This window comes from Aythya ferina (assembly GCF_964211825.1).
Source record: "Aythya ferina genome assembly, chromosome: 6".
Classification (NCBI taxonomy): domain Eukaryota; kingdom Metazoa; phylum Chordata; class Aves; order Anseriformes; family Anatidae; genus Aythya; species Aythya ferina.
The window spans coordinates 13,520,099-13,543,624 of record NC_140303.1 but is presented as its reverse complement, the minus strand read 5'-3'; the positions used below and the strand labels follow the sequence as shown (position 1 = coordinate 13,543,624).

General features: G+C 55.2%; 1 protein-coding gene across 1 annotated transcript; it reads right to left on the bottom strand.

Annotated features, from left to right (window-relative positions):
* Positions 1-2,350: 2,350 nt before the first annotated feature.
* On the bottom strand, positions 2,351-23,112 carry COL6A1 (collagen type VI alpha 1 chain). Its single transcript, XM_084523738.1, has 34 exons — positions 22,119-23,112; positions 21,308-21,437; positions 20,296-20,496; positions 19,892-20,051; positions 19,587-19,709; positions 19,475-19,495; positions 19,306-19,326; positions 19,169-19,213; positions 18,869-18,922; positions 17,896-17,940; positions 17,771-17,797; positions 17,424-17,450; positions 17,277-17,321; positions 17,022-17,075; positions 16,663-16,725; positions 16,060-16,122; positions 15,850-15,939; positions 15,667-15,729; positions 14,423-14,485; positions 12,044-12,106; positions 11,772-11,834; positions 11,232-11,282; positions 11,112-11,147; positions 10,625-10,687; positions 10,063-10,128; positions 9,657-9,692; positions 9,006-9,042; positions 8,534-8,542; positions 7,560-7,693; positions 6,565-6,674; positions 6,099-6,282; positions 5,736-5,910; positions 5,192-5,221; positions 2,351-4,417 (listed from the first exon to the last, which is right to left on the bottom strand). The coding sequence occupies exons 1-34, from the start codon at positions 22,222-22,224 to the stop codon at positions 3,807-3,809; spliced, it is 3,069 nt and encodes a 1,022-aa protein (XP_084379864.1). The 5' UTR covers positions 22,225-23,112; the 3' UTR covers positions 2,351-3,806.
* Between the last annotated feature and the right edge of the window lie 414 nt (positions 23,113-23,526).

The window sequence follows — 23,526 nt, the reverse complement described above, 5'->3', positions numbered from 1 at the left end:
GAGCAGAGAAGCCCACGGAGAAGAGGAATCTTTTGCAAGGACTGTTCTCAGGAGTGATAAAACTCTTCTGCAGCTGACTGCACAAGCCTCAAGGCCTGTTTGCAATCTCCCCCCCTTCAATTTTCTGCTTTGTCCTTTAGGATTGCAGCCCTGTGCTGTCCCAGCCTGCTGTGCTGCTGGGATTTTTTCACGTGCATTTTTTAGGGTATGTGTTTCAGGAGTCCCATCAGACTGATACAGCAGCCTCGGAGATGCTCTCCTCCTCAAGCCATCACCTTCCCACAAAGGGCTGTGAATCAGCATTGCCTCAAATGAGGAGTGTTTAGTCAGAGGAAAACACAAATATGGCCCAAATTCTGTCGTTGTTACATAAACCCCCTTGCTGAACATCTGGAGAACATCTGAAGTTTAACAAAGCAGGCCTGCAGGCAGAGGCATTTTTGGCCTTCCCTGTAATGGAAGCATAAAAAATGAGAATGAAAGAATGGGAGTAAATATAACCAGAAATGGAAGACAAAATGGGCCCAGCATACAGGGGCCAACTCTGGCTCAAACACTTGACAAGGGCTCCTGCGATCCTGCCTGGACAGCACACAAGCGTGGGGAGAGAGAAGGCAACGGCTGTAAATGCCACACATTGGGTGCTGCTGGAAAATCATTGCTGGTCCCTGTTTTCTGGGGAAGCCAGCTTCCCGGCAGGCCCTGTTTAAAATGGAGCTTTTTCTGGGAAAATAGCAGGTTAAAGGAAATGCTCAGTTTTTCTCATGGGAAAATTAACAAACACTTCAAAACTGAGACTTGGAAACTGAAAGTGTTTGCTGGTTTGGGATGTTCTTCCACGTTTCATAAAAGTGAAGAAGGAAGGGCATGGTTAAGGGTGGAAAGAAGCTCACGGGAGCAGGAAAAATCCCTCCTGCCACCCCTTATTTTTTCAGCTTAAAGCAGAGACAACGTGCTGCAACCAGCCCAAGAGAAGAGCGAGTTTTCCCCAGCTTTTCCTAGGTGTCTCTTACATTCCTCCATTTCGTGTAGCCTGGGGGACAGGGTGGCACAAAGCCTCTCTGAGCCCCTGGAGAGAGGCTGAGCATCCCTCAGGATGAAGGGCAGCCTCATCCCCTTCCCCACCACCTGCTCCCGTGGCTGCAGCTGAGCGTGTAGTTCCTATTACCGCAGGGAGGGAGCCCGAGGGGGGGTTCAGGCTTTTCCCAGCCCCCAGCTCTGCTCCTTGCTGTCACTGGTGCTGGCTCTGACCACCCCTCAGCAAGCTCCACAGGCATGGGTGGGTAGGTGATGCAGTCTCTGTACCCTGCTCCCCTCCTTCACCAGTGAATCACACAGAGGATGGCAGCAGGCCTCAAGGAATGCTTCTGCTACAATAGCAGCCTTTATTAGTGCAGACGTGAAGGCTTTTTTCCTAGCGTCCAGGGGAGGGGACGGCAGGACATCTGATACAAATGCCTCCAGAGAGAGGGCACCACGCAAAGTGCAACCATGCTTGGAGCCTCCCCAGAGGTGCTCCTCAGAGTTTCCAGCTGCAACCAAGGTGTGCCCAGTGCTGCCAGCTGAGGTGCTTGACCAAAAGAGGGCATGGGTGAGAGGAGAAAGTGAGACGAGGGAGGGAGCAAGGCAGAGCCTCTCTGCTGCAGAAACACGATGGGAACGTAGCCCAGTGACTGGGGAGCAAGTGGCTTTGGGTGCATGCAAAAAGAATTGCAATGAGCCCCCAGGACATGCAGCTCTCCCCAAGACAGCTCTAAAATGCGCCTGTTTTTGGCTGTAAAACAAATGTCTAGGGAGCACCAAGCCTGGTAAAGCTGGATGAGATGTTCAATACCTTCACCACAAGCCGTGTCTATTGAGCAGAGTCCCCACCTGCCCAGAAAATGAGGCACTAAGGATAGACCCCAAACATAAGGAGAAAGCAAACATTGATCACTTCTTCACCTGATGGCCTCCATCTCTGCACCAGTGAGGAATGGTCTGCTGGAAAATGGTACCAAACTGTGCAGTTTAGGAACAGGCTGTGAGATGTCACAGAACGCATTGCAACCAGAAAAAAAAAAAATTAGCACTTCCCTTCTTTTCAGAGCTCAGTACTTTTCTATGCCATTTTCAAATGTATTAAGTCATAGATTAAAATAATCGACAGGATCTCCCAAATCCATAGCATTCAATAATACCCAGATTTGTGAAGTAAAAGCAATACATCTTTTCTCTTTTGTCCCGTATAACTTCATATGAGAAATTCTGCTAAAGTCCTCCCAGATCACAGCAGCCCCTATTTCACTGAGTGGCTTTCAAACCATTCAAGAGCTTCTGAAATTCAAGACAGACAAGCTTCCAACAAGACTATGGAAAACAATTTATTTGACAAATTTCTGAAGTGGACAATTTTAGTAAAACACAGGCATAAAATAAAGGTAACTTGTACAATGGATTTCCGGATACAAAATAAAGAGTTTGGGATGTCAGTACCTGGCAATCACTGTTGCTTTCTCAGAAGCGCATGAATTTGTAGCAAGAGCACCAACAGAAGCACTGAACAAAAATCTCACCCAGCGAAACCACATCTTCAGTGCGGTCGTGGAAACAACTGTGTAAACACCAAGGGCCCACATCACCCATGTAGTGATAGCACCTTTGTCAGTATATCTGTAGGGTGTGATTCAAAGCCCCTGGCAGATAATGGCAGCCTTTCCTTTGACTCAGCTGGGCTGTGGAATAGGCCCTAATTCAATATATAGTGCAGCTAGTGGGTTTCCCTAGGGCCTAGGTGTCTAACTCCTAGATGGTCCTACAGAAACAGCACACCCACAGGGAGCTCGCTGGGAATTAGACAGCTTGGCAATTTTGTTGAAAAATAAAAATAAAAATCCCACTAACTGGGCTCAGAGAGATTTTCCAGCATGGAGTTTGGACCATAAGGCAAGTCATCAGGTTACTTATGAGGTTCCTGGTTTCACTGTAGGACCATGAAACTGGTTAGTGAAGGAGCGCGGTTCTGTAGCTTCTTCGTGGGTTCCCCCTTCCCAGTGGCTGCTGAGCACCTTTCTCTCAGCCAGTGCCCAGGCCCCTGCTCTGGATAGGACTGTCAGGGCTAGTGGTGGAGCCCACCTCCCTCTCCAGCCCATCTCTGGGGGTCTGTGTCCCATCCCGTGGCACAGGAGGTGCTTGGAGATGCTTCCAACACCACCTAGTGCGTGGGTGGCTCAGGTAACGAAGTCCAGCCCTTCCCACCCACAGGGGAGATGTGAATCACGCTGGCCAGCTGGGACAACGATCCTCTCTCAAAGCCTGCTGAAGTGCTGAAGCACGGCCTTGGGTTAGGACCATTGTGAACTGGGCAAGCGCTCAGCTTACATATGGATGAAAGAGGCAAATGAAGAAAAAAAATATCTAAAAAGGGCATAATCAACCTTGCAAGACCAAGCAAGTCCTTAGTGGTGCAACATCCCTCATCCTGGTTCTTTCTTGGCAAAAAAAAAAAAAAAAAACAAACAGTGGGATGAGGTTGCTTTTGGTGGGGCTTATTGCTAGGTGTACTGGTGTTTGCCGGCTGCAGGGAGCAAGGCATGGGCAGTCACAGGGCAGGGAGGCAGCTTGAGGCTAAGAGGAAGAAGTGCAGATGAAGAAGCAGGTGAAGAAGGAAGGGGACTGCACAGACAGGCTGCGGCACGACAGCTATCTGTATAGACACGAGTTCCTCAGGTGGGTCAAGAATACTGTTAATCTTTTTGCTTTTGTTGTTTTTCATGTTTAGGTGAGAGAGAAGCAGGCACAGCCCTGGTAGAAACCCGTGCGGCTGCTCAGTTAACAGCGATCTTCCTGGAGACAGTTTGGTAGAAGACGCCGCGCAGCAGGGAGGTGTAGTCGGGCACGCGGAACAGGTGGCGCTCCCCGTAGACAACGTCGTAGTCTGCGCTCTTCCCTGTGACCAGGACACGGACATTGGGCTCGTTGACTTGGCTGCCCACGGCCAGCACGTAGATCTCGATACCGGCCCGCTGAACCCCCTGCACAGTCCTCTCGATGGCCTTCGCAGTGATCCCCTGCGAGTTGCCATCAGAAAACACCAGCACCTTCTTCTTTGCCCCAGGACGGGAGGAGCGCTGGTACACGCTCATGATGTACTCCAGAGCAGCGTTGACATCTGTGGCGTCGTTCATGAACTCCATGTTGTCGATGGCTTTGGCGATGACCGTGTAGTTACGCTGAAACGGGACTTCGACCTTCTGCTGGTTTTTCCCGCTGTACTGGACCACCGCGACACGCACGGAGTCTTCGGACGGCTTGCTGGCCTCCAGGAACCGCTCCGCCAGCCGCTTCACGAAACTCTTGGTGGTCTCGAAGTTCTTGCTCCCCACGCTGGTGGAGCTGTCCACCAGCAGCATGATGTCCGCCTGGTTGGTGAAGGTGACTGCATAGGGACAGACCAGGGCTCATTACACTGCTCTTCTCCTCCTACCTCTTCCCGTGGGAAGCCGGTGTGGTCACCAGCTGTCTCGCACGCTTCCTGCTTTGCTAGACTTAGGAAATCCCCAGCCTGTGGGGATTTGCTGCCTTGGTTTCCCCTACCCCAATGCTGTCCCTCTCTTGTCCTTTTACCCCTTCATTCTTTCTTTTATTTGGTTTATGGCAGGCTGCATTCCCAGGTACTTATCTGGCTTAGACAATCTGGTGACTCTTGTTATTTAATTCAGCGGATGTTTTCCTTGACTTACACTGTCCCTTCTTGGAGAACCATATCCTCTATCAAGGCTGGCCTGTTTCCATGATGAGTCTAAGGATTGTATATGCTTCTGACTTTGAGATGTATCTGTCTACATTCCTCCCTTTTCAACCACCTTTCCCAAATATCCTGCCACAGTGCTGATTTTCCTGTGTGCTCCTCCCGCTGTATTGCAACAGATCTCATTACTTGCCTCATCTAAAGCTTGCAAGGTCTAAATCTGGCATGGGCTCCTGTCCAGGCCTGAGGCACCAGAGAAGCCATTGTCCAAGCTTTTTTCACCCCTGTCCCTCAGGTGTTTGGGCTGGGGTGTCCACAAGAGACCCTCTGTGTGCCTGTCAATGTGTGCTCCTGCAGCAGAGCCCAGACCCTGTGTTCCTACACACACCAGCTGCTAATCCCCACACCACAGCACCCACGATCCCTTTGTGTGCTTTATGGCAATGAAGAGCAGGTACTCACTTGGGCAGGTGTAGTCTGGACATTTCTTCTCTGTTAAGAAAAATTAAAAAGAATAATGTTAGCAGCTCACCTAGGAAAATTGCTTCTTCTGTAGCTCAGCTTCCCACAGAGCCAGAGTAGGGAAAAATGCTCATCTCGGTTGTGGCCACATTGTGCAAGGTGTTGTGCAAAGGTTGTGTGCACCAGAGAGTGCGTGCTTGAAAGATGCTGTGGACAGAGATGTCCTGCAGCAGGTGAGGACTTGGATGTGGCTGTGAAGTGTTCTGAGACATGAGACATCATCCTTGCTGCTCATTAACTAAACCTTGAATATCACTCTCTTCCCTCAATACCTGAGTACAATTTGAGAGCATGACCAGGGGAAAGCAGGGAAATCAGCTTTCATCCCTCACTCTTTGGCTTCCACAACCCTCACTATGGTCCTTATTGTCCCCAGCCAGAGGCCTACTGCTTCTGCAGCTTTCTAGGGCTGAGGAGCAAGACAACAGCCTGGGCCCCTGGCATCCCACACACCCAGCTGCCCCCGCACGAGGTTTTCACTCACCTCGACAGACGTATGAGGTGATGTTCTGCAAGAAGGAGTCATCCAGGAGCTCAGCGTAGTTGTCCCTCTGAATGGACAGTCCTTGTCTTGTAGGCATGCCTAAACAAGCGATGTCGTTCAGTTGATCTGGGTTCGGGTTGTTCCGGAAAATGTCGCCTATCCCAAGGGAAACCACCTGCAGGAAAGTTAGAGTCTATCACTGGCGCCTAATGCATCCATAATCCTGAGTGCTTGTCACTGCACGAGACACGTGTCCTCCCTGCCCTGCCTTAGGTAGCAGAGGCATGGAGACCCCCAGGGAGCCTGCTCTACTCTGATGCACGGCCTGTTCCCTGCCAGCCCCCCGTGCCACTGTGCCCTTACCGGGGTGACCTCGCACAGGGAGGTCAGTGGGGTACGGTCCCGCAGCGTGTCTGAGCGTCCGTCCGTGATGACGATGGCCACGTTGTTGTTGGAGGTGAACCTCCGCAGCAGGTTGTCCTTGCTGAACTGCAGGGCTTCTCCCGTGTGGGTGCCCCCAGCTATCCATTTCAGGTTCTTGACTGCCCTGCAAGCAGAGACACCAGTGAGCCTGCCATCACACCCTGTGGATATCATGGGGACAGCTAGGAACACGCATCTCACTGACACACTGACGTGCTTGCAAGGCAGGGCAAAATCCTGCCTGCACAGGGCTTTGGGCAGGTAACTGGCAAGCTCCTTAGCCTCAGCACAACCTACAAAGCCACCATCCACTACAACATTCAGCATCTTGGCATTTGCAGGCAGTGCTGGCCTGAAGATGGAGGATGGGATGCGAGCACGGTGTGCCAAGACCCTACAGACTCACTGTTTGAGTGCCCCGATGTTGTCTATGTTGGCATCCCCCATGGCCACCAGCTCCTGCGTGTTGTTGTGGCTGTACTGCACAACGCCCACTCGGGACTCCCCGGGCTCAAACTGTTGGAGAGAAACAGAAGCCATTTAGGGCCAGGTACCTCCAGGAGCCCTGGAGGGGTCAGAAACATTCTGAGAGTTTCACGCTCAATGTCCTCACGGTGGGCACTGCTGCTGCTCCTCAGGGGCACTACTTATTCCAGACAGGAGCCCCTACAGGAGCAGATGCAGCCAATTGAAACAAGACCCAAAAAGAGGTTTCCCATCTCAGTGGTCTCAACACAAGCCATTGGCTATGCTGGCTGGCTAGGAATTTAATTTTTTCTTAAACAAAAACAACAAGCAAACAAAAACAAGCAAACATGTTTTTCTTCTTCAATAGTAGTTTTTCTGCCCAGCGCTAATCTTTCAGGCTTTTTATTAGTTCTTTACCAGCCAGAGACCCGCGTGCACCCAAAGACAACGTCCGAGAGCAGGTCATCATATATTTACAGCCCTTGTGCTATGGATCACTCTTCTGGGCTGCAAAGATACCTTTTACTAATGTACTTAACTGGAAACCTTAATTGAAACCCTGGGGGCAGGCAAGGCTGCCTGGGGGCTACAACACCTCGTGTGTGATCCACTCCAGACACCTGAAACGCTCATCAGGACTAGGAAGAGACCAAGAAACTGATTGATTGGGCAAACAGCGAGCTGTCTGTTCCAGGGCACAGAGGAATAATTCATAACTACCAGAGTCTTGCTGCCCGGAGAGGGTGACACACATGTATTTTGGGACAACAAATTCTGCAAACTCCTCCTACAAATCTGGGAGGAATTGAGACCCACCCTGGTTATGTGCTTGAAGCTGAGCCTTGTGGAGGCTCTTGTGGAGTGGAGGCATCTCCCTGTTTTTCCAAATACAGTGAAAAATAAATGCATCCTAGCGCTCGGAGGAAACCTCACCTTCACGCGCTCATCCTTGCTTAGGCGGTCAATGACTTTGATGATGAAGTCCTTGGCAATCTGGAAATTCTGCAGGCCAATGCTCTCTGAGCTATCCAACACAAAGAGGAGGTCGACGGGACCACATGTGCACTCTGCAGCAAAGCACAGGCATGGGAGGGCTTGTGGTTCCTCTCTGAGCTGCTCTCAGAGCAAGGAGGCATGCCCAAGCAAGAAGCTGATGCCTGCTGTTAGTCCTGAGTGGACCCACCAAAACCCAGTGCAAAATCAAGTGGCAAAATAGCTGCATAGGAGTGATGAGAGCCAGTTTAGTAGTTTTTCCATTTACTTTTTCTCAGTACCGGTTGTAAGACACGTAACACTGCCAAGCTGTGAGTACCCATAAACCGCCCAGTAACTATTTCCAAAACCCGTTTCCTCAGAAGCCTCCTCACTCCTTCCACTTGCCCAGCCCAGGAGGACAGAGGTGACACTGGTGGGCTGGAGGAGGCTGACTCAGCTTGCTCTCCCCTCTTGCCTGTGGCTGAAGGACATCACGCACCCTGGAACCTTGCTTCAAGCTTTTGGCTTGCAAACCCTACCCATGCAGACAGTATCATGGAAAAAAAAAGGCACATTTCTCTGCAGACCAGCGTGGGATTTGGGAGAAAGCAACAAAGCTGGATACACACCATGCCCTGAACTGACTTTCCTCCCCATTGCAGAAAGGGTGGAGAGCATCTGCCTGCCTGCCGCCTTGCTGGCACAGGGCACCTCCACAGCCATTTTCCATGACTGTAGGACCAGCCACAGCTGATTTTGGAGGGGGACTTACTGTCTTCCCCTGCCTCCCTCCTGCTCAGTCCTCCTGGGCTTCCACCATCCCTCCACAGCGCGAGGCAAGGAAAAGGGAAAAGGCAAGGGAAATGGAGAGGAGGAAGCAAGGAGAAGCGCAAGCAAACATTTGCAGAACAACTTTGCCAAGTAACACTCACCACAGCAAGCTAGAGGAGAAGGGAGAGAAAGAGAGACCATTAAAACATTGCAGATGAAGATTTTTCATAGACTAATGCAGACTGCAGGTCTGTGTTTCTGCAACACAGATTATCCAGGCTCCTACTTGTTTGTGGAGGTTTCCCTCCTGTTTGGCATGCCCAGATCTGTCTCCTGTTCCAGATCATGATGCCTGACCCAAACCACTGCACAAGGCAGAGCTGTTTCTGCACACACACAGCTGTATTCTTACTTAAACAAATCCCGGAGGGACTGAGTAAATTGTTTGCGTGTAGAGCTCACATCCAGTCCCCTAAGCACCCTGTGCTGTTCCAGCACTTCATGACTGGCTGAGGGCTGGGACCTGCTGCAGCTCCCCCATGGCAGGACACGGGGACCTCGGGGTGCTTGGGTGCCACCCCTCACCCAGCGAGGAGCCAAGCAGGGCAGGGGGAGCAGCACAGGGATACTCACAGCACATCTTCATGATGATGTCCAAGATTTCACATTCCTGAAAACAGAGATGAAGAAACTCTTAGTGTATTGGCAGGGGCAGCTGCCTGCCCCACAAGTGCTGCTGCCCACTGCCCCTGCTGTTGCTGTGTGTTGCTTCAAAATAGATCCTGGTCTGGGAACTAGTGATGTAGTCCCCTTGGAGCAGACAAGGGCTAGGCTTTGCCAGCAGTGAAGTGCACCCATTACACTGCCCGTGCAGAAGAAGCTGCATGGAAAGTCCTGGTTCACCACCCAGCTTGCTGGACCTTTCCTCCATCCGTAGTGGTTGCTCTCGTTATGAGCTTACCACAAGGTGGGGAGACCTGAGTCCTGGTGACACCATGGTCAGAGCATGTCCTTGCTTGGTGGGCAAATGTCACGGCACTCAAAGCAAAGAGGAACAGCCAAACTGGGAATAATACCAGTCTTCCCACTCCTGTCAGAGTGGGAGTTTTCGCACTGCAGAGGGGACTCAATGGTGACAGAAAGGAGGAAATCTGGCCAGGGAGCCTCACTAGGACAGTGACAGGGGCAGCCACCACCCTGCCTGGGAGCACAAGGCTCCCCAGCAGTGGTCTCCAGAAGCACTGACCCAGAAAACAAGCAGTACCCCAACCTTGTCCTACTTACATCTGGTCCTGGAGGTCCCATAGGTCCGGGTGGTCCCTGTCAAACAGAAGCATTGAGTTAGAGCATTTACAAGAGCAGGCAGTCCTATCTTCAGCGAGAGGTAACAATATCTTGCCAAGCAATGCAGAGGCTGGAAACATTGCTTGGCTTCCCAAATCCTGAACTTTGGGCAGGTACATCTGCTTGCTCACAGAGAAGGCAATCTGCCTCACTGCGGGCAGTGCACACACACCCGGTGTGTCTGCTCAGCTATGCATTGCCCCCACAGCACCCAGCTGATGGGTGCCTGGTACCCAGCACCTGGGTACCCAGCTGATGGGTGATGAGGAGACAGCAAGTCTGTCTCCTTCAGCCACATATATATGCTGTGCTGGTCAGTGCAAGCCCTTCCAGGATGCTTACTTACCGGGAGGCCTTCAGGACCCCTGTGGCCTTTCGCTCCTTTGCTGCCCCTGGGGCCAGGGGTTAGGTTCTGGATTTAAAACAGAAACAAAATTCACAAATTCATGTGTCAGAGTGAGGTCCAGAACCTTCCCCTTCCAGATGCCTGCTGAACCCTACTTAGCAATATTACCATGGAAAAGTTAGCTGAGAATGCTGTGCCCAAGCAAGCAAGTTAAGACTTGAGAGGGCTGGGATAGGCACTAGGAAAATCTCTCTCCATGGGACAATGGTGCAGCAGAAAGCAAACATCAGCGCTATCTGGAAGCATGCAACACCAAGTGCAGATGACACCCGCCTCAGCCTAACAGACCTGTAGGTTCGCTGGCAATAAGCTGTAGGATGCAAAGCGAACATCTAGAGAGAGCCCCACTTGCCATCAGACACTGCGCAGCAGCAAAGGGCACTTGCGGTCTTACAAAATCTGATGGGCTCTTACCCACAGGCAAGGTAGCTCTAGATCCAGCCCCAAACTCCTACACCGTGCTCACATAGAAAAGTTATACAGCTTTATAAAGATTACTCACATCGTTGCCAGGGTCTCCAGCTTCTCCTTCATCACCTTTAGGGCCAACGTAGCCTTTTGTTCCCTGAAAAATAACAAAGAAGCTCCTGTATGGAAAGCAGTCAGTGAGATTGGTGCAGGGACCTTATGAGAGCTGGCTTGGGGAGGAGGCAGAGAGCTATCTGTAGGCTCCCTAGCATCAAATTTCAGTGTTATCAAATGAGAGGCCTCCTTAGGTGGCATTCACTGTCATATCTACTGTCATAGCTACTTCCAGCCCCAGCTGCTGTCCTTAGGTGTTATGACTAGCACACCAAGGCAGGACATTTCCATGGGAAGCATCCACTGCAGGGATAGATGGACATGAGATAAACAAGGTTCTGGGTGAGCAGGCTGCTTCAGGGAGCCCATTTCACCATGCAGCAGGCGGAGAGGCTCTACAAGCCAACCACCAGAGGACACTGGCCAGGATGATCTCTGTTAGGTGCAGGAGGAAGCATCACACTTACGTTAATGCCAGGGTCCCCTCTGTCTCCTTGCTGCCCCTGGGAATGAAGAAAAGGATGTATGTTAGGTCAGGGAGGCAGAAATAATGGTATTGTGGTTTCAAAGCAGCACATGAAACTCACAGGGGCGCCTGGGAATCCAATCGTGCCATTACCAGGAGGGCCATCCTCCCCCTGTGAAGGAAGAGAGAAATAGCTGAGACAACGTGAAGTGGTAAAACCACCACACAAGCAAACCCCTTGGATAGCACAGCAGAAGGGGGAACTGGGACACGAACTGCCAGTACATCTCCTGAAGACTAAGTCTTGTTCTTTATTTTAAAGGAAAAAGGAGAAGAGCGAGCTGGGGCAGGGAGAAAGGGAAGCCCCAGAAGCTCTGGGGGTGACATGGTGCCTCTCAGAGATCAGGATATGATCACAGGCTGGGAACACTGGGCAGGACGAGGGCCACTGCTGGAAAGTACATCCAAGTCACAGCTCTTTGAACTTGTAGATGTGCACCACATGTGTTCAAAGGAAGTTGCCTGCAACTTTTCTGAACACATCTTAGCTGTGTTGGAGTGCTATTTCTTTCCTCTCTGACCAGGACCATTCTATGTGCAACCAGTCAGTTGTAGACCTTTTCCATGCTGCGTGCAGTCACCGCAAACAAACTCCACTCACCCTTTCTCCCATCAGGCCAGGATCTCCAGGCAACCCAGGTGCTCCAGGCAATCCCTTTGGGCCCTGGAAGGAGCAAAAGGAGCAGTCAAGCATTGCCCACCACCCCTTGGGCAATCCCTTGAGGTGTCCGTCAGGAAGCTAGCACCTAGCTTTGTACCCACAAAGGGTTCCTAAGGCCTGGGAGAGCTGGGGATAGCCCTAACGGGCAGCATCTCCTGCTTTCCCCTTAATTCCCTCCTCCCGAGAAGATGAGATGATGAAGCAACACTGACCTCATTGCCGCGGGGGCCGTCGTCTCCCCTGTAACCCTTGGGTCCTGGTGGTCCAGGTTCACCCTAGGAGAACACGGAGAGCTCTCACCACAGGGCTTTGCCCTTGGCATTGCCCATGCTGGGAAGGGCTGGACTTCTCATTTCCAAGCGTGGTGGGTGAGAGCTGCCACCCCCTGCCTGTCCACCAGCTGCAGGGCTGGCCAGAGACATGCAGAGACAAGAGGTGTGAGGAAAGAAGGCAGGGAGAGAATTTTTTTAAATTTTTTTTTGCCAAAAGATGCCCAGGGGAGGCCCCTCACTTTTTGCCCAGTGTCCTCAGTGCTCTGCATGGTTTACTTGCCAGGAGATTGGCAGTGATGGCAAGGCACGGCTGGGTAGCCATGCAGCTCCAAGTGCCCGAGCAGCCCCATGTGGAGCTGGTGTGTGGCCAGTCCACAGCTGGTGGAGGCAGAAGAGATGTTCCTTACTGCTGAGGTTTTTGGGGAGCAGGATGCTGTCTTTGCACGTTATTCAGTGCAGCCCAGCTTTGCAGCCGCTGTCTCTCACCACCCAGAAGCTGAAGAAGCACAAGTCCCATCCAGCTGCCCCTCCTGCTCCTCTTCACGCTGCTCTTCCAAGGAACAGCACGCAGAGGACTTCAAAATTACGTAGTGCAGTGCAGAACACGAGGCTGCCTAAAGGCATGTGACCCTTTTATCTGCACAAAAGCCCCAAAGGGGGAAAGCTAGGAAGGAGGGGTGGGAGCTCATGACCATTCACACCAGCCAAAGCTGGATCCCAGACAAACTTGGCTCGCATTGGCTGTAGGTGGCCTGTGTAGCAAACAAGTCCAAACCCCTTGCAGCCCTGTAGGGGTTTGTGAAGACAGAGGACTTAGGGTTGGAAAGTCTTTAACAGCTCCCTGATCACTTTCCTTGTGGGTGCAACAAGAACTGCAGCAGGAATGGGCACCACAACCAGGAGGAGGTGGACCACCACACCCACCCAGAAGGTCAGGGATGAGAGCAGACCTTTAGCTTCTCTCACAGACAGAAGGGGGGTGAAACAGGGCCACAGGTTAGTGGGAGCCCTTTATCCTTGCCAAGTGAAATGATTTCCTTATAGAGAGCCAGAGCTTGCAGATAACATGGCATGAAAAACACTCACATTTGCCAAAGTCCTTCCCTTGCCCAAGTCCAATTACACATTCATTTTTAATTTGGCCAAGCAAAAATATTTTTTCCTTGGTTTACGGGAAAACAACATATTTGCTTTGCAACTGCTTTTGAAATCTTGCAATCTCCCTGGAGTGAGAGGGGTGCTGGGGCGGCCTCAGTTCTAGGGAAGACACCCGCTCTGCTGCCACGGAGGCCGGGTAGCAGCCTCCTTCCCCTCCTCCCTGCCAGTGACAGTGGGCTGGAGGCAGGATTTTGCCCAGCCTGGTGCCCCAGCATGCTCACATCGCTTTGGCACCCAGACTTGTATCAAATCTTCACCTGAACTCTGGTTTCTTCTGCCTCAAACTGGGGATGAGCCTCCCTGCTCCTCTGGTGCCAGCCCATGGCATGCACACACCCAGCAGCTGCCTTCCAGCCAGCACCATCTCCTGCCTCAGCACCCGAGCTGAGTGCTGCCTTGCACTCTTTGGTTGTGGAAGAGCTTAGTTGGGCTAAGGACAGAAGGATCTGGGCAATTCTGGGTGAGTTCAGTGCTCTTCACGAGCACAAGGCAGGCTCGAAGGCAGCTCTGCCGTGCTGGGGACAGCATGAACCCAACAGCAGCCCCATGCTACAGATCTACTTCAGGGCTCTTCAACAGTTGGTCAAAAACCCTTTTCCACCCTTCTTAGGCTGGAGGTAGCCAGCTCTGCTCTGCAGAAAGCCAGCGGGTTCTTGGGGTGCACAAGGACAAGCGGACCCCAGAGCAGGAGGGCTAGACCTCACGGTGAGCAGACCTGGGGAGCAAGCGGCTTTGGAACAGATTGGTTGCAGATATGAAGGGTGCTGGTGACACTGTGAAGGCCCCACTGGGTTGTCCCTGCTCACATGTGATGCCTTATCAACTCGTATGGCCAAGGCCAGCAGCATCTGGCCCCAGACCTGAATACTTGGTGCGCTGCCGCAGCTCACACTTGCCAGCTTCCAAATCTGCCTGTCAGATGTGTTGACATCTGTTTCCACAGAACTGGGAAATGACCTAGAGGTTTCTCTGTCCCCAGCCTAGCAGCCAAGTCTCCATTTTCTAGCTCTGTTCACGTTCTCTTAGAGATCCCGGCCCCTCTGCGCTGGCTTTGCTGCCTGGCCTGGAAGGTGCTGAGACCTTGCCCCAGGATGCTGCGGCACCAGTTAAGCCCAGTCTGCACTCCCACAGGGGATCCAGAAGGCTAATCCAGAGCCTTACCTGGTCACCGGGTGGTCCGAGGGGTCCTTCCCGACCTTGGTCACCAGGTGGCCCAGGCTCTCCCTGAAAACACACACAGAGGGCATGAGAAACAGAGAGGGGCACGTGTAGGGTGTGATGGGACCTGCACATGGTGGGCAGCAGTGGAAAACCTGGCCGTGGGTGTTTCTGCAGCATGAGCTGCAAGACAAGCATCTTGGTGCAAGGCACTGCTTTGCCTGCAGCCCCGCTGGGAAGGGAGGTGTTCAGAAACTTCCCGGGAAGGTCGCACCTGACTTAAAACACTGAGGAAAGAGGCCGAAAGCTCGGCAACCCAAAGCTCTCCTTTGCAAGCTAGAAGCTCCCATCTGCCTAAGCCAAACGGTAAATACAAAATAACTTCCAAAGGGCCCTGGATGCTGGTGGAGACGTTTCTGGCTAGGTTGCTGAACCTCGTGCTTGAGTTAAGACTTGGACTGAAGCAGCCCACCGTCTGCTGAACCATTTAACTCCAGGACACTGGCGTGCCTTCATCTCCCACGCACATCTGCCCTGCACAGTGATGCTGCCGTGATTCCCTGAGCAGAAGCAGGGAAGGGGAGGCTCCCAGCTCCTGGCTCCTTTGGCTTCACACATCCCCACCCCACACAGCCTTGTCCCCTTTCTCCCAGCAATGCTGGGGCAGGACTGGCTGCCTGCCCAGGCGCTGCTCCTGGATGCCCTGGCCCTGCTGCCCCACGCAGTGGTGGCACCTCTGACATTTGCCACATGTTTTTTTTCATCTGTCCTGTCCCACTCAGGGCTCCTGCTCATCCTTCCCACACTCACAGTGGGTGACTCAGCCCCGGCAGGCACAACAAATATTTTCCCAGTGACTCCCCCCCGGCTACCACAGTGCTCACCCTTGGCAGGGGTGTCCTGTCCTCACCCAGGTACCCTGTGCCCCCCTTGCTGAGTCCCCGGTGCCTGCACACCCCCTGAGGATGACACCTTGCTGCTTTGCTCTCCACCAGCTGCTCCACACCTGCTCTTGGCTCTCCGGGCACGCTCTGGATTTTGGCTGTTTGCTGCTCAGCCACCAGCATGAAGGGACAATTGCTGGGGACGGCATCAGGTCCCCACCAGGCTGGCAAATGCATGCACCAAGCTTGCCCACTGGCCCACAGGCTGGCCCAGGCAGCCACTGGCCACCTATTTCAGCCCTGGCTGCCCAGTGTTCCTCCCTCTTCACAAGACACCCACAGCCACCCCCCGGCAGCGCTTACAGGATCTCCTCGTGGACCGCGGTCTCCTGGCGAGCCTGGGGGGCCTCTTTCTCCATTGCTGCCCTGCAAGGAGATGGTGGGAACACAGGTTCAGGACCCACTCCTGGTCCTGCAAACCCCACCTTCATCACCTGCCCCAGCCCTTCTCCTCCTCAGCAGGTCCCAGCCCCTTCCCGTGCTCACCCGCTCTCCAGGAGGACCGTCCTGGCCCGGGGAGCCCTCATCCCCCATCTCCCCTGTGGGTCCAGGCTCACCCCTGTTGCCAGGAGCACCCTGCAAGAGCAAGCAAGACCAGACAAATCAGTGGGTTTTGGAGCAAAGCCCCATGTGCCAGCGGGGCCAGGGGCAAGCTCAGCTCTGGGGCCAAGAGTGGAGCAGGGACCTTGCACCGACCTTCTCTCCAGGGCTGCCAGGGATCCCCTGCCGGCCGGGCTTTCCATCTTCCCCAGGCTCCCCCTTCACAAGGACACAACAAGACAGGGTGAACAAGGACACATCAGTACCAGCAGGTGGGTTTCAGCCCCATGCTGAGGAAGCTTGAGCACCCCTATCCTCCACAGCTCATGGAGGGCCCCAAGCCCAGCAGGTGCCTCCGTGCCCCCTCCAGGTGTGAGCCACCATTTCAGAGCAGCCCCCCAGCACTTCCAGGCTGCTTGTGGCAGGCTCGCAGGCACCCGCAGGAGCAGCCCAGAGTATGCCATGCACAGCTCACATCTTGCCAGCCTGGCCTCACCGAGGGCGAGGGGCAGCATCCTCCAGCAGGGCCTCGCCCCCAGGCAGCATGAGGAGGTCAGCAATGGGTCCGTCACTGTCTCTCTTGGCTAAACCTGGGCATCTGCCTCTTCTGGACAAACCCACGGGTTTTTCCCCATCTCCAGAAAGGGAATTTTTCTTCTTCTTGAAGGTGGGAGCCTGCCCAGCACCGCTCCTCCCGCACCCGGCTGGGCACAGCAAGGGCAGCCCCATGGCCCTCCCGGCTGGGTGCCACGGGCTCACCTTTCCTCCCTTGGGTCCGTAAGCACCAGGATCACCCTTTGGTCCAGGTGGGCCTTGAATTCCCTGTTGAAAGCAAAGAACAGCGTCACTGAAAACGAATCCAGCAGCACTACCTGCAGGAAATGGTACGGAGAGAGCCTGGCCCCCAGCCCCTCGGTGGGGAGCATGGGGGGTACAGGTGCTCGCCGTGACAGGGGGGTGGCTGCGTCAGACAGTGGCTGCTTTGGGGAAACTCTGCAGAACTGAGGAAAAAGGCAGAAAAGGTGGTTGCTGGACCACAGCAGAGCACGGGGATGGCTGCACACGCAGAGGTGCATTTCCGAGTATTTCCAAGCAAGGGGCACCCGCGGGGTACATACATCGAATCCAGGAGAGCCTTTGCAGCCAGGTAGCCCGGGGTATCCAGCTTCTCCCTGTGGGACAGACAAAACGAGTGCTGCTGTGAGTGGTGCCTGCAGGATGCCCCTGAGCATCCCGGGCAGGGACACCGCTGCAGGGGATGAGCCCCATATGGGAAGCTGCCTTCATTCCTGGCCCCCACAGTGGTTTTGGGAGGTGTCTGGGCAAAACCCAGGGTCCTCAGGCTGAGCAAGGGGCCCTGAGGGGACATTTACCTTCATGCCATCAATGCCGTCGATCCCACGCTTGCCCTTCTCACCCTAAAATGCAGATAGGAAACCACGAAGAAGCGATTTGCAAAGACCCTTCCTCCCCAACACAGCAAGCATTAACGGGGAAGAATAAGCAGTGCAAAATCTGACCTTGGCTCCTTTGGCTCCTCTTGATCCCTGCAAAAGGAAGGAGAGAGGTCAGACCCCACGTGGAGCACACCTGTCCCCTCACCACGCTGCCACCCCCATGCTGGCTCGGCCCCAGGTGTGGGTGTTCCTACAGCCCCGCACTCCACCGGTGCCCCCGTTGTGCCCAACAGGCATGGTGCTTGCTGGCTCCCCACGGTCACATCAGCCTCAAACCGGTTGTCTTGGCTGGATACTGGCGCTTCCAGGGGGGATGTATGGATGCACGGACATGGGTGCACACCCAGCCCCAATGCGCAGCCAGATGAAGAGGGGGGCACTGAGCCCCCCCATGTCCTTGCTGCACTCACCTTTTCTCCTCGACTTCCTTTGTCACCCTAGCGATGAAAGAAGAGAGAAAAAAACAGAGGATGAAGATGCTGGCAGCACGTGGCCCATCCAGAAGCCATGCCCACCACCCTGCAGCCCCACATACCTTCATTCCTTGGTAGCCAACAGGTCCCATGTCCCCTGGCCTGCCCTGGAGGACAGAAACATGGAGTTATGGAGGCACGAGACATCAGCAAGGGGGCCAGTTCCCCTGGGCTCTCCACCCAGGGCCAGACCCACCTTGTCCCATACACACTCACCAACACTTAAAACAAGATTTTGTAAGACCTCTTGGCAAGACCCCCTTATGGGAGGTGCTTCTTGGCCCCAAAGGCCAAGCTGCCCCCTCCTCCAGCCCTCACCCCCGACCTCCTCCTCCTTTGCCTAGTCTGGTGGCATGGGATGCCTGCAGGGCACCTCCAGCATCCCCAGCCCTTCCCAGTGTGCTTGGGGCCACGTCATTTGGGATGAAGGCGAAGGGCAGAAAATCCTTGGGAAAGGAAAAAACATGTGCATGCCATGAGGTTTCCAAACCAGGCATGCACATGCTGAGTAACTGCACACTCGTGTGTGGGAGAAACATGTCCCAAAAATAAATGTACCTAGTAAAAAAGGGAGGAGGAGGAGGAAAATAGTTTCCTTATGCTATTAGCTTCTTATTTACTGGAGGTTTCCCCATAACACTGCGGTGCTTGTGTTGTTGGACACAGGAGGGAGCCCGGGGTACACCCCATGAGTCAGAGAGGTGTCCTGAAGGAGGGGCAGCTGCTTTGGGCGAGGAACAAGGAGGCCTTGTAGTGCCAGAGGAGAAGGGGCTGCCCCGTGCTGCCCATGACACTGCCCACTGGGAGCCCTGGCCGATGCAAGGGGATGGCCCTGTGTCACCATCTCCCCGGGGACAGCTGGCCGGGACCCCAGTGTGACATCGGGGATGGTGTGGGGATGGGGAGTGCAAAGCTGGGGGCTGCCATCGGGTACAGGTCCCCATTACCCTGCCAGTGAGGATGTGCCTGAGAGCTCTGCCTGAAAGTCAATAAAAAGCCCCTGAGCGGAGCCACCAAGTCCGGTCCTTTACTTACGGGCTCTCCAGCATCTCCTTTTGGACCGGGAAGACCTGGCTTGCCTCTTTCTCCCTGAAATACATGACAAAAATACAGTTAGTGGATCAAAGTGAGCTGATCCCCCCCCCCAGGAGTGAAACAGGACTGCAAGGAGAGCAGGAGGGCAGTAGCAGCAGTTCGCCATGGCTGCAGGGAGCAGAGGGCAGAGGCTGCGTGGGACAGCGGTTTGCACCACCTTGCCCAGCAGGCAAGTGTCCCTCTGGTCCCCGAGCATCCCCACGGAGCCCGTCCCCCTGTGTCTGGGGGCTGACCCCTCACCTCATGGCCTGGATCGCCGGGAGGTCCAGGGAGCCCTCGGGGAGGCTGCGGGAGAGATTCACGGGTTAGACCGAGCCACTGAGGCACAGCGTGGGAGCATGGGGGGAAGGAGTGGAAGCCTCAAAAACCCGACTCACCTGGCACTCGAAGGAGCAGCACTGCCCAAGGGAAGGAGAAAACAGTCAGTGGCAGCGCTGTGCTGGGCTCGGGGGGAGCCCCGAGGCTGGGCAGAGCGGTGCCACCAAGCCCCCGTGTGGCTGGGGGTGGCTGCATGGGGACGGGCACGGGACACGGGGGAACACTCACCGACTGCTCCATGTTGGCTTTCTGCAAGGCAAAAAGTGAAGAAATGGGGGTTGTGAGGGAGGAGAGGGCCCACGGTGGGGGCAGGCTGGGCGGGGGGACAGGCGGTGCTCACAATCATGTCGATGATGGTGTTGATGGTCTCCTCCACGTCGAGGTCCCGGGTCGGCTTCAGGCTGGTGGCGGTGAAGTTGCGGCGGTAGGCATGGTCCGTGGCGATGATGTTGAGTCGCTGGTCCTAGGGGTTGGGGGGCAGAGCAAGACCTGTGGGTACTCCTGTAGGATGTGCCCAGGAGACATGCTGGGGACAGGTGTCCACTGGCCACCCTGGGGACCTGCATCAGCCCTCCAGCCCACTGTCTGTCCCAGACCCCATCCCCAGGGCAGCTGCGGGGAGCATCCCTGCTGTGTGGTCCCTACCAGGTGGTTGGGAGAGATGGCGACGGAGAACACTTTGATCCCCAAATGTTTGGCTTCGTTGGCAGCATCATCCAGGCCACCACAGGGCTCCTTGTACCCCTCCAAGGGGTGTCCATCTGTCACCACGATCAGGTATTTATTCTCCTTGAGATGGGAGCCACTGCAAAGGTTTAAACACCGGGGTCAGTGCAGGGTTGCACAGATTGGGCTGGAGCGCCCTCCACCACAGATTTGGTGGAGCCTCACCCCAGCACAGCCAGGCCGATAGCAACCTGCCACCCCAGCACCTGCTTTGTGCCTGGGTGACCTCCTCCCCCGTGCTGGGGACAGCTCCACAGGATGCACGGGGACGTCCCCAGCCACCACCCACCACGGTGCCACTGCCCTCAGCCCCGCCGCCGTACCCAATGAGCAGGCGCTCGATGCCCTGCTTTATGGCGCAGTCGGTGTGGGTGCCCTTCCCGATGTAGCTGATGGCCGACACGCTGTCCTTCAGCTCGGCCCTGCCGCTGGGCATGGCCGTCAGGTCCTTGATGAGCACCACGGAGTCGCTGTAGTGCAGCGCCCCGGCATTCCACACCAGGAAGCGGTCGCAGCGAAAGTACCTGCGTGGGGACATGGGGACACTGGGACACATGCCTTCAGACATCTTCTCCCTGCCCATGAGGACCTCTCCCCAAGGCTCCTGAACATCGCTGTCCCCTCCATCCCAGCCCACCACACCACCTGGTGGCACCATGTGCAGGTTGGCGGCTCACAGGGGGATGCCCCTGCAGGGAGTGGGGAGCAGCAAGGTGGGCACAGTGATGCTGGGGGTCATGGGAAGCCCCATCCATCCATCTGTGTGCTTGAAGGGGGTCTCAGGACAAAGCCTCGTTTAGGAGCCAGGCTGCATCGATAGGATGTGCACAAGCACAAGGCTCCTGTTCATGTGGTGCTGACGTGGGGTGGCTCTTCCTGGCCCCCTGCTGCTCTGGGTTTGGTGCACCCCCAGGTGCCCTCACCCTGGGGAAATCAGGGTTAGATCGAGGGCTGGTGGCTGCGAGGGTGTGGGCCGGGAGCAGCCTGGTGGGTGAGGAGCCAGGCAAAGGGCTGGGCAGAGGGGTGGAGATGGGGCACCCCACAGGGAGCCCCCAAAACTGTGTTCAACACCTGGGGGATGCAAAGAGGCTGCAAGGGGGTGAGCTCTGCGGGTGCCAGGTTTAGCACAGTGGGTGCCCTATGACCACATTGTCCTGGCTCTGAGAATTGCTCTGGCCCTGCAAAATAACCTGATGGTGGGGCTAGGGCTGGAGCTGAGCCCCCTGCCCTGGGGTGTCCCCGTCCCCCCCGCAGCCCTGCTGCCTCTGCAGCACTTGCAGCGTCCCCAGCCCCCTCTGCTTGGCACAGCCCTGAGAGCCCACAGCTGCTGGGTACCTCTCGGTCAGCTTGTCGATGAAGCGGTTGGTGAAATCTTTCACTTGGGCCACGAGGTCCCCGAAGGGCTTCACCCTTAGGGCAACGCTCTCAGAGGTGTCCAGGACGAAGAACAGATCCACGGGGCAGTCTGGGGGCAGGCAGAGCGGTGTGGTTTGGCATTGCCCTCCCTACCCCCCAGCACACCCGCAGGACGTGCCCTGGGAGCACGGTGTAGCTGTGCTAACCCCACACGAGACACATGAGCATGCATGTATGGGTACGGTCATTTTCCTCAGCATTTCTGCTTTGGCATTAATGCAGAGCTGGACTGCAAATGAGCACGTATCCGGAAAACGTCAGTTTGTGCATTCTTTCCCCCCCCCCATTTGCATTCAAACATGCAATACCAGGATTAGTTATTGTTTAAAACAACCAGCGGCTGCACCAAGTATTTCAAAACAAACAAGCAAACAAACAAGACCTCACAGCAACTACCACGACAAGAAATGAATGCTTTTCCAACACGTCCCGGCACAAATATCATCGTGGAGGAGAGCAAAACTAAAACCGAGCCTCAGCAGCCAGTGCCCAGCCCCACGTCCTGCACAAAGCTGCCCCAAGCCCCCCTCCCTGATGGCACCTGGCCGAGGAGAACCAGCCCAAAATGAACACTACAAGTGGGCACGCCTGGTGGGTACTCTCCTGGCACAGGCTGCCCTGCTCCGCGAGCGTGACTCTTTCCAAAATCTGCTGGCTGTGGGGAAGCCGGAGGCCCCCAAACATCTCCACTACCCCAGGGGGAGCACCAGGGACTTTGGCTCCCGCTTACCTTGAGCCCTGTGGAGCCGGGAGGAGATGTCTTGAGCCCAGGAGCCCCCCCGGAGGAGGCAGGCGTGCAGCAGCAGCAGCGCGAGGAGCAAGTCGTGCAGCCTCATCTTGCTGGGTTCAGATTCCCATCGAGCTGGGGGCAAGGGGGAGGCAGAGAAAGGCAAGGAGCCGCCGGCAGCCGGGAGAGGCCGGGCTCCAGAGGTGGTTTCAGCGCTTGGGTCCCAGCGAAGGAAGAGCAGGAGGGAGGGCAAGTGCGAGGAGGAGACTTCTGCAGCTGGAGGAGGGACCAGCAGCTGCCAGCAGTGTGACTCAGAAGCGAGCAGACATTTCTCCTGGCCCCTCTTTGGGCTCTGCAGAGTGCTCTGTCCTCCTCAGAGCGCTCCCCAGCTGCCGGAGCTGGGGGTCCTTGGTGCCCACCAGCATCCCCCTGCTAAGGAGGGGACCCACCGTGGGGCACCAGGCTTGGTTTGGGAAAAAACACTCTCTTCTGTGGCTGTCAGGGCTTTCGGCTCATCCCAGTCAGGACCCCAAGGGGTGAGGTGAGACCCCCCCAAGGTGTACTCTGCTGATGGGGGCTGAAGCCCTTCGGGGTGCCTGGTGGTGGGCACCCTCCCACACTGCCCCCCTGGGTGATGGCATTGCTCTCAGCACTGCTGCGGGAGCTGCTGCTGCCAAAACCTCATCACAGAGCAGTGTTAATTGCCACAGGGGAGAGACAGGTGAAACGCTGTAGGGCATATCTGGCTATGGCTGTAACCTGCTCCCACAGGGCACTTGCACCCTGCCATGGTACGGGAGGGGAACCAAAAGCTGTCATTAAATAGCAAATTAAGAGGTTATGCAGGCTAAGGGAGCTCCTTGCCTTTGGAAGGTGGACAGAAACCCAGAGAGAGGGGCATAATCTGGGCCAGAGCACCCTGTGGAAGCACTCAGGAACAGGAAGGCTCCACCAAAGGGTCACCAGCACAAACCCAGCCTGCACCACTGATCTGTGCACAAAGGACTTCCAAAAGGCACTGTTTGCACTCCTGCTTACACATCTGGGGTGTGCTTCTCCCCCCAGGCAGCCTTTCCAGAGGAGCTCCTGCATGTGCTGGAGGTCACTCCCCAGGACCCTCTGCCCGTGTGTTCAGGGCCATCCTCTTCCTCTTGCCCCACCACATGGAGACCCACTCTGGGACCATGTCCTTCCCCTCAGCATCACCTCATCTGTCCTCCTCCAGCACCACCCAGCCCCTTTCCTCTCCACAAGGCTCTGCACAGCTGCAGCCCATCACACCCTGCCAGGGGATACGGGGGGGGGCCCTGCCCAAAGTCCCAAATGCACCCCCCTGCTGCCTGACCCAGCCATGGGCTTGGATCTGCATCCAACTTCAGAAGCATTTTAACCCCTTTCCTTTTCTAGGTCC

What these genes read in the sequence shown, in the direction of transcription:
- COL6A1 (XM_084523738.1), bottom strand. Translation starts at nt 22,224, where the DNA reads ATGAGGCTGCACGACTTGCTCCTCGCGCTGCTGCTGCTGCACGCCTGC. An exon ending in AAGCCAACATGGAGCAGTCG is followed by an intron (nt 19,327 to 19,474) that starts GTGAGTGTTCCC and finishes TCCCTTGGGCAG; the next exon opens with TGCTGCTCCTTCGAGTGCCA. An exon ending in ACGGCATTGATGGCATGAAG is followed by an intron (nt 17,076 to 17,276) that starts GTAAATGTCCCC and finishes TCTGTCCCACAG; the next exon opens with GGAGAAGCTGGATACCCCGG.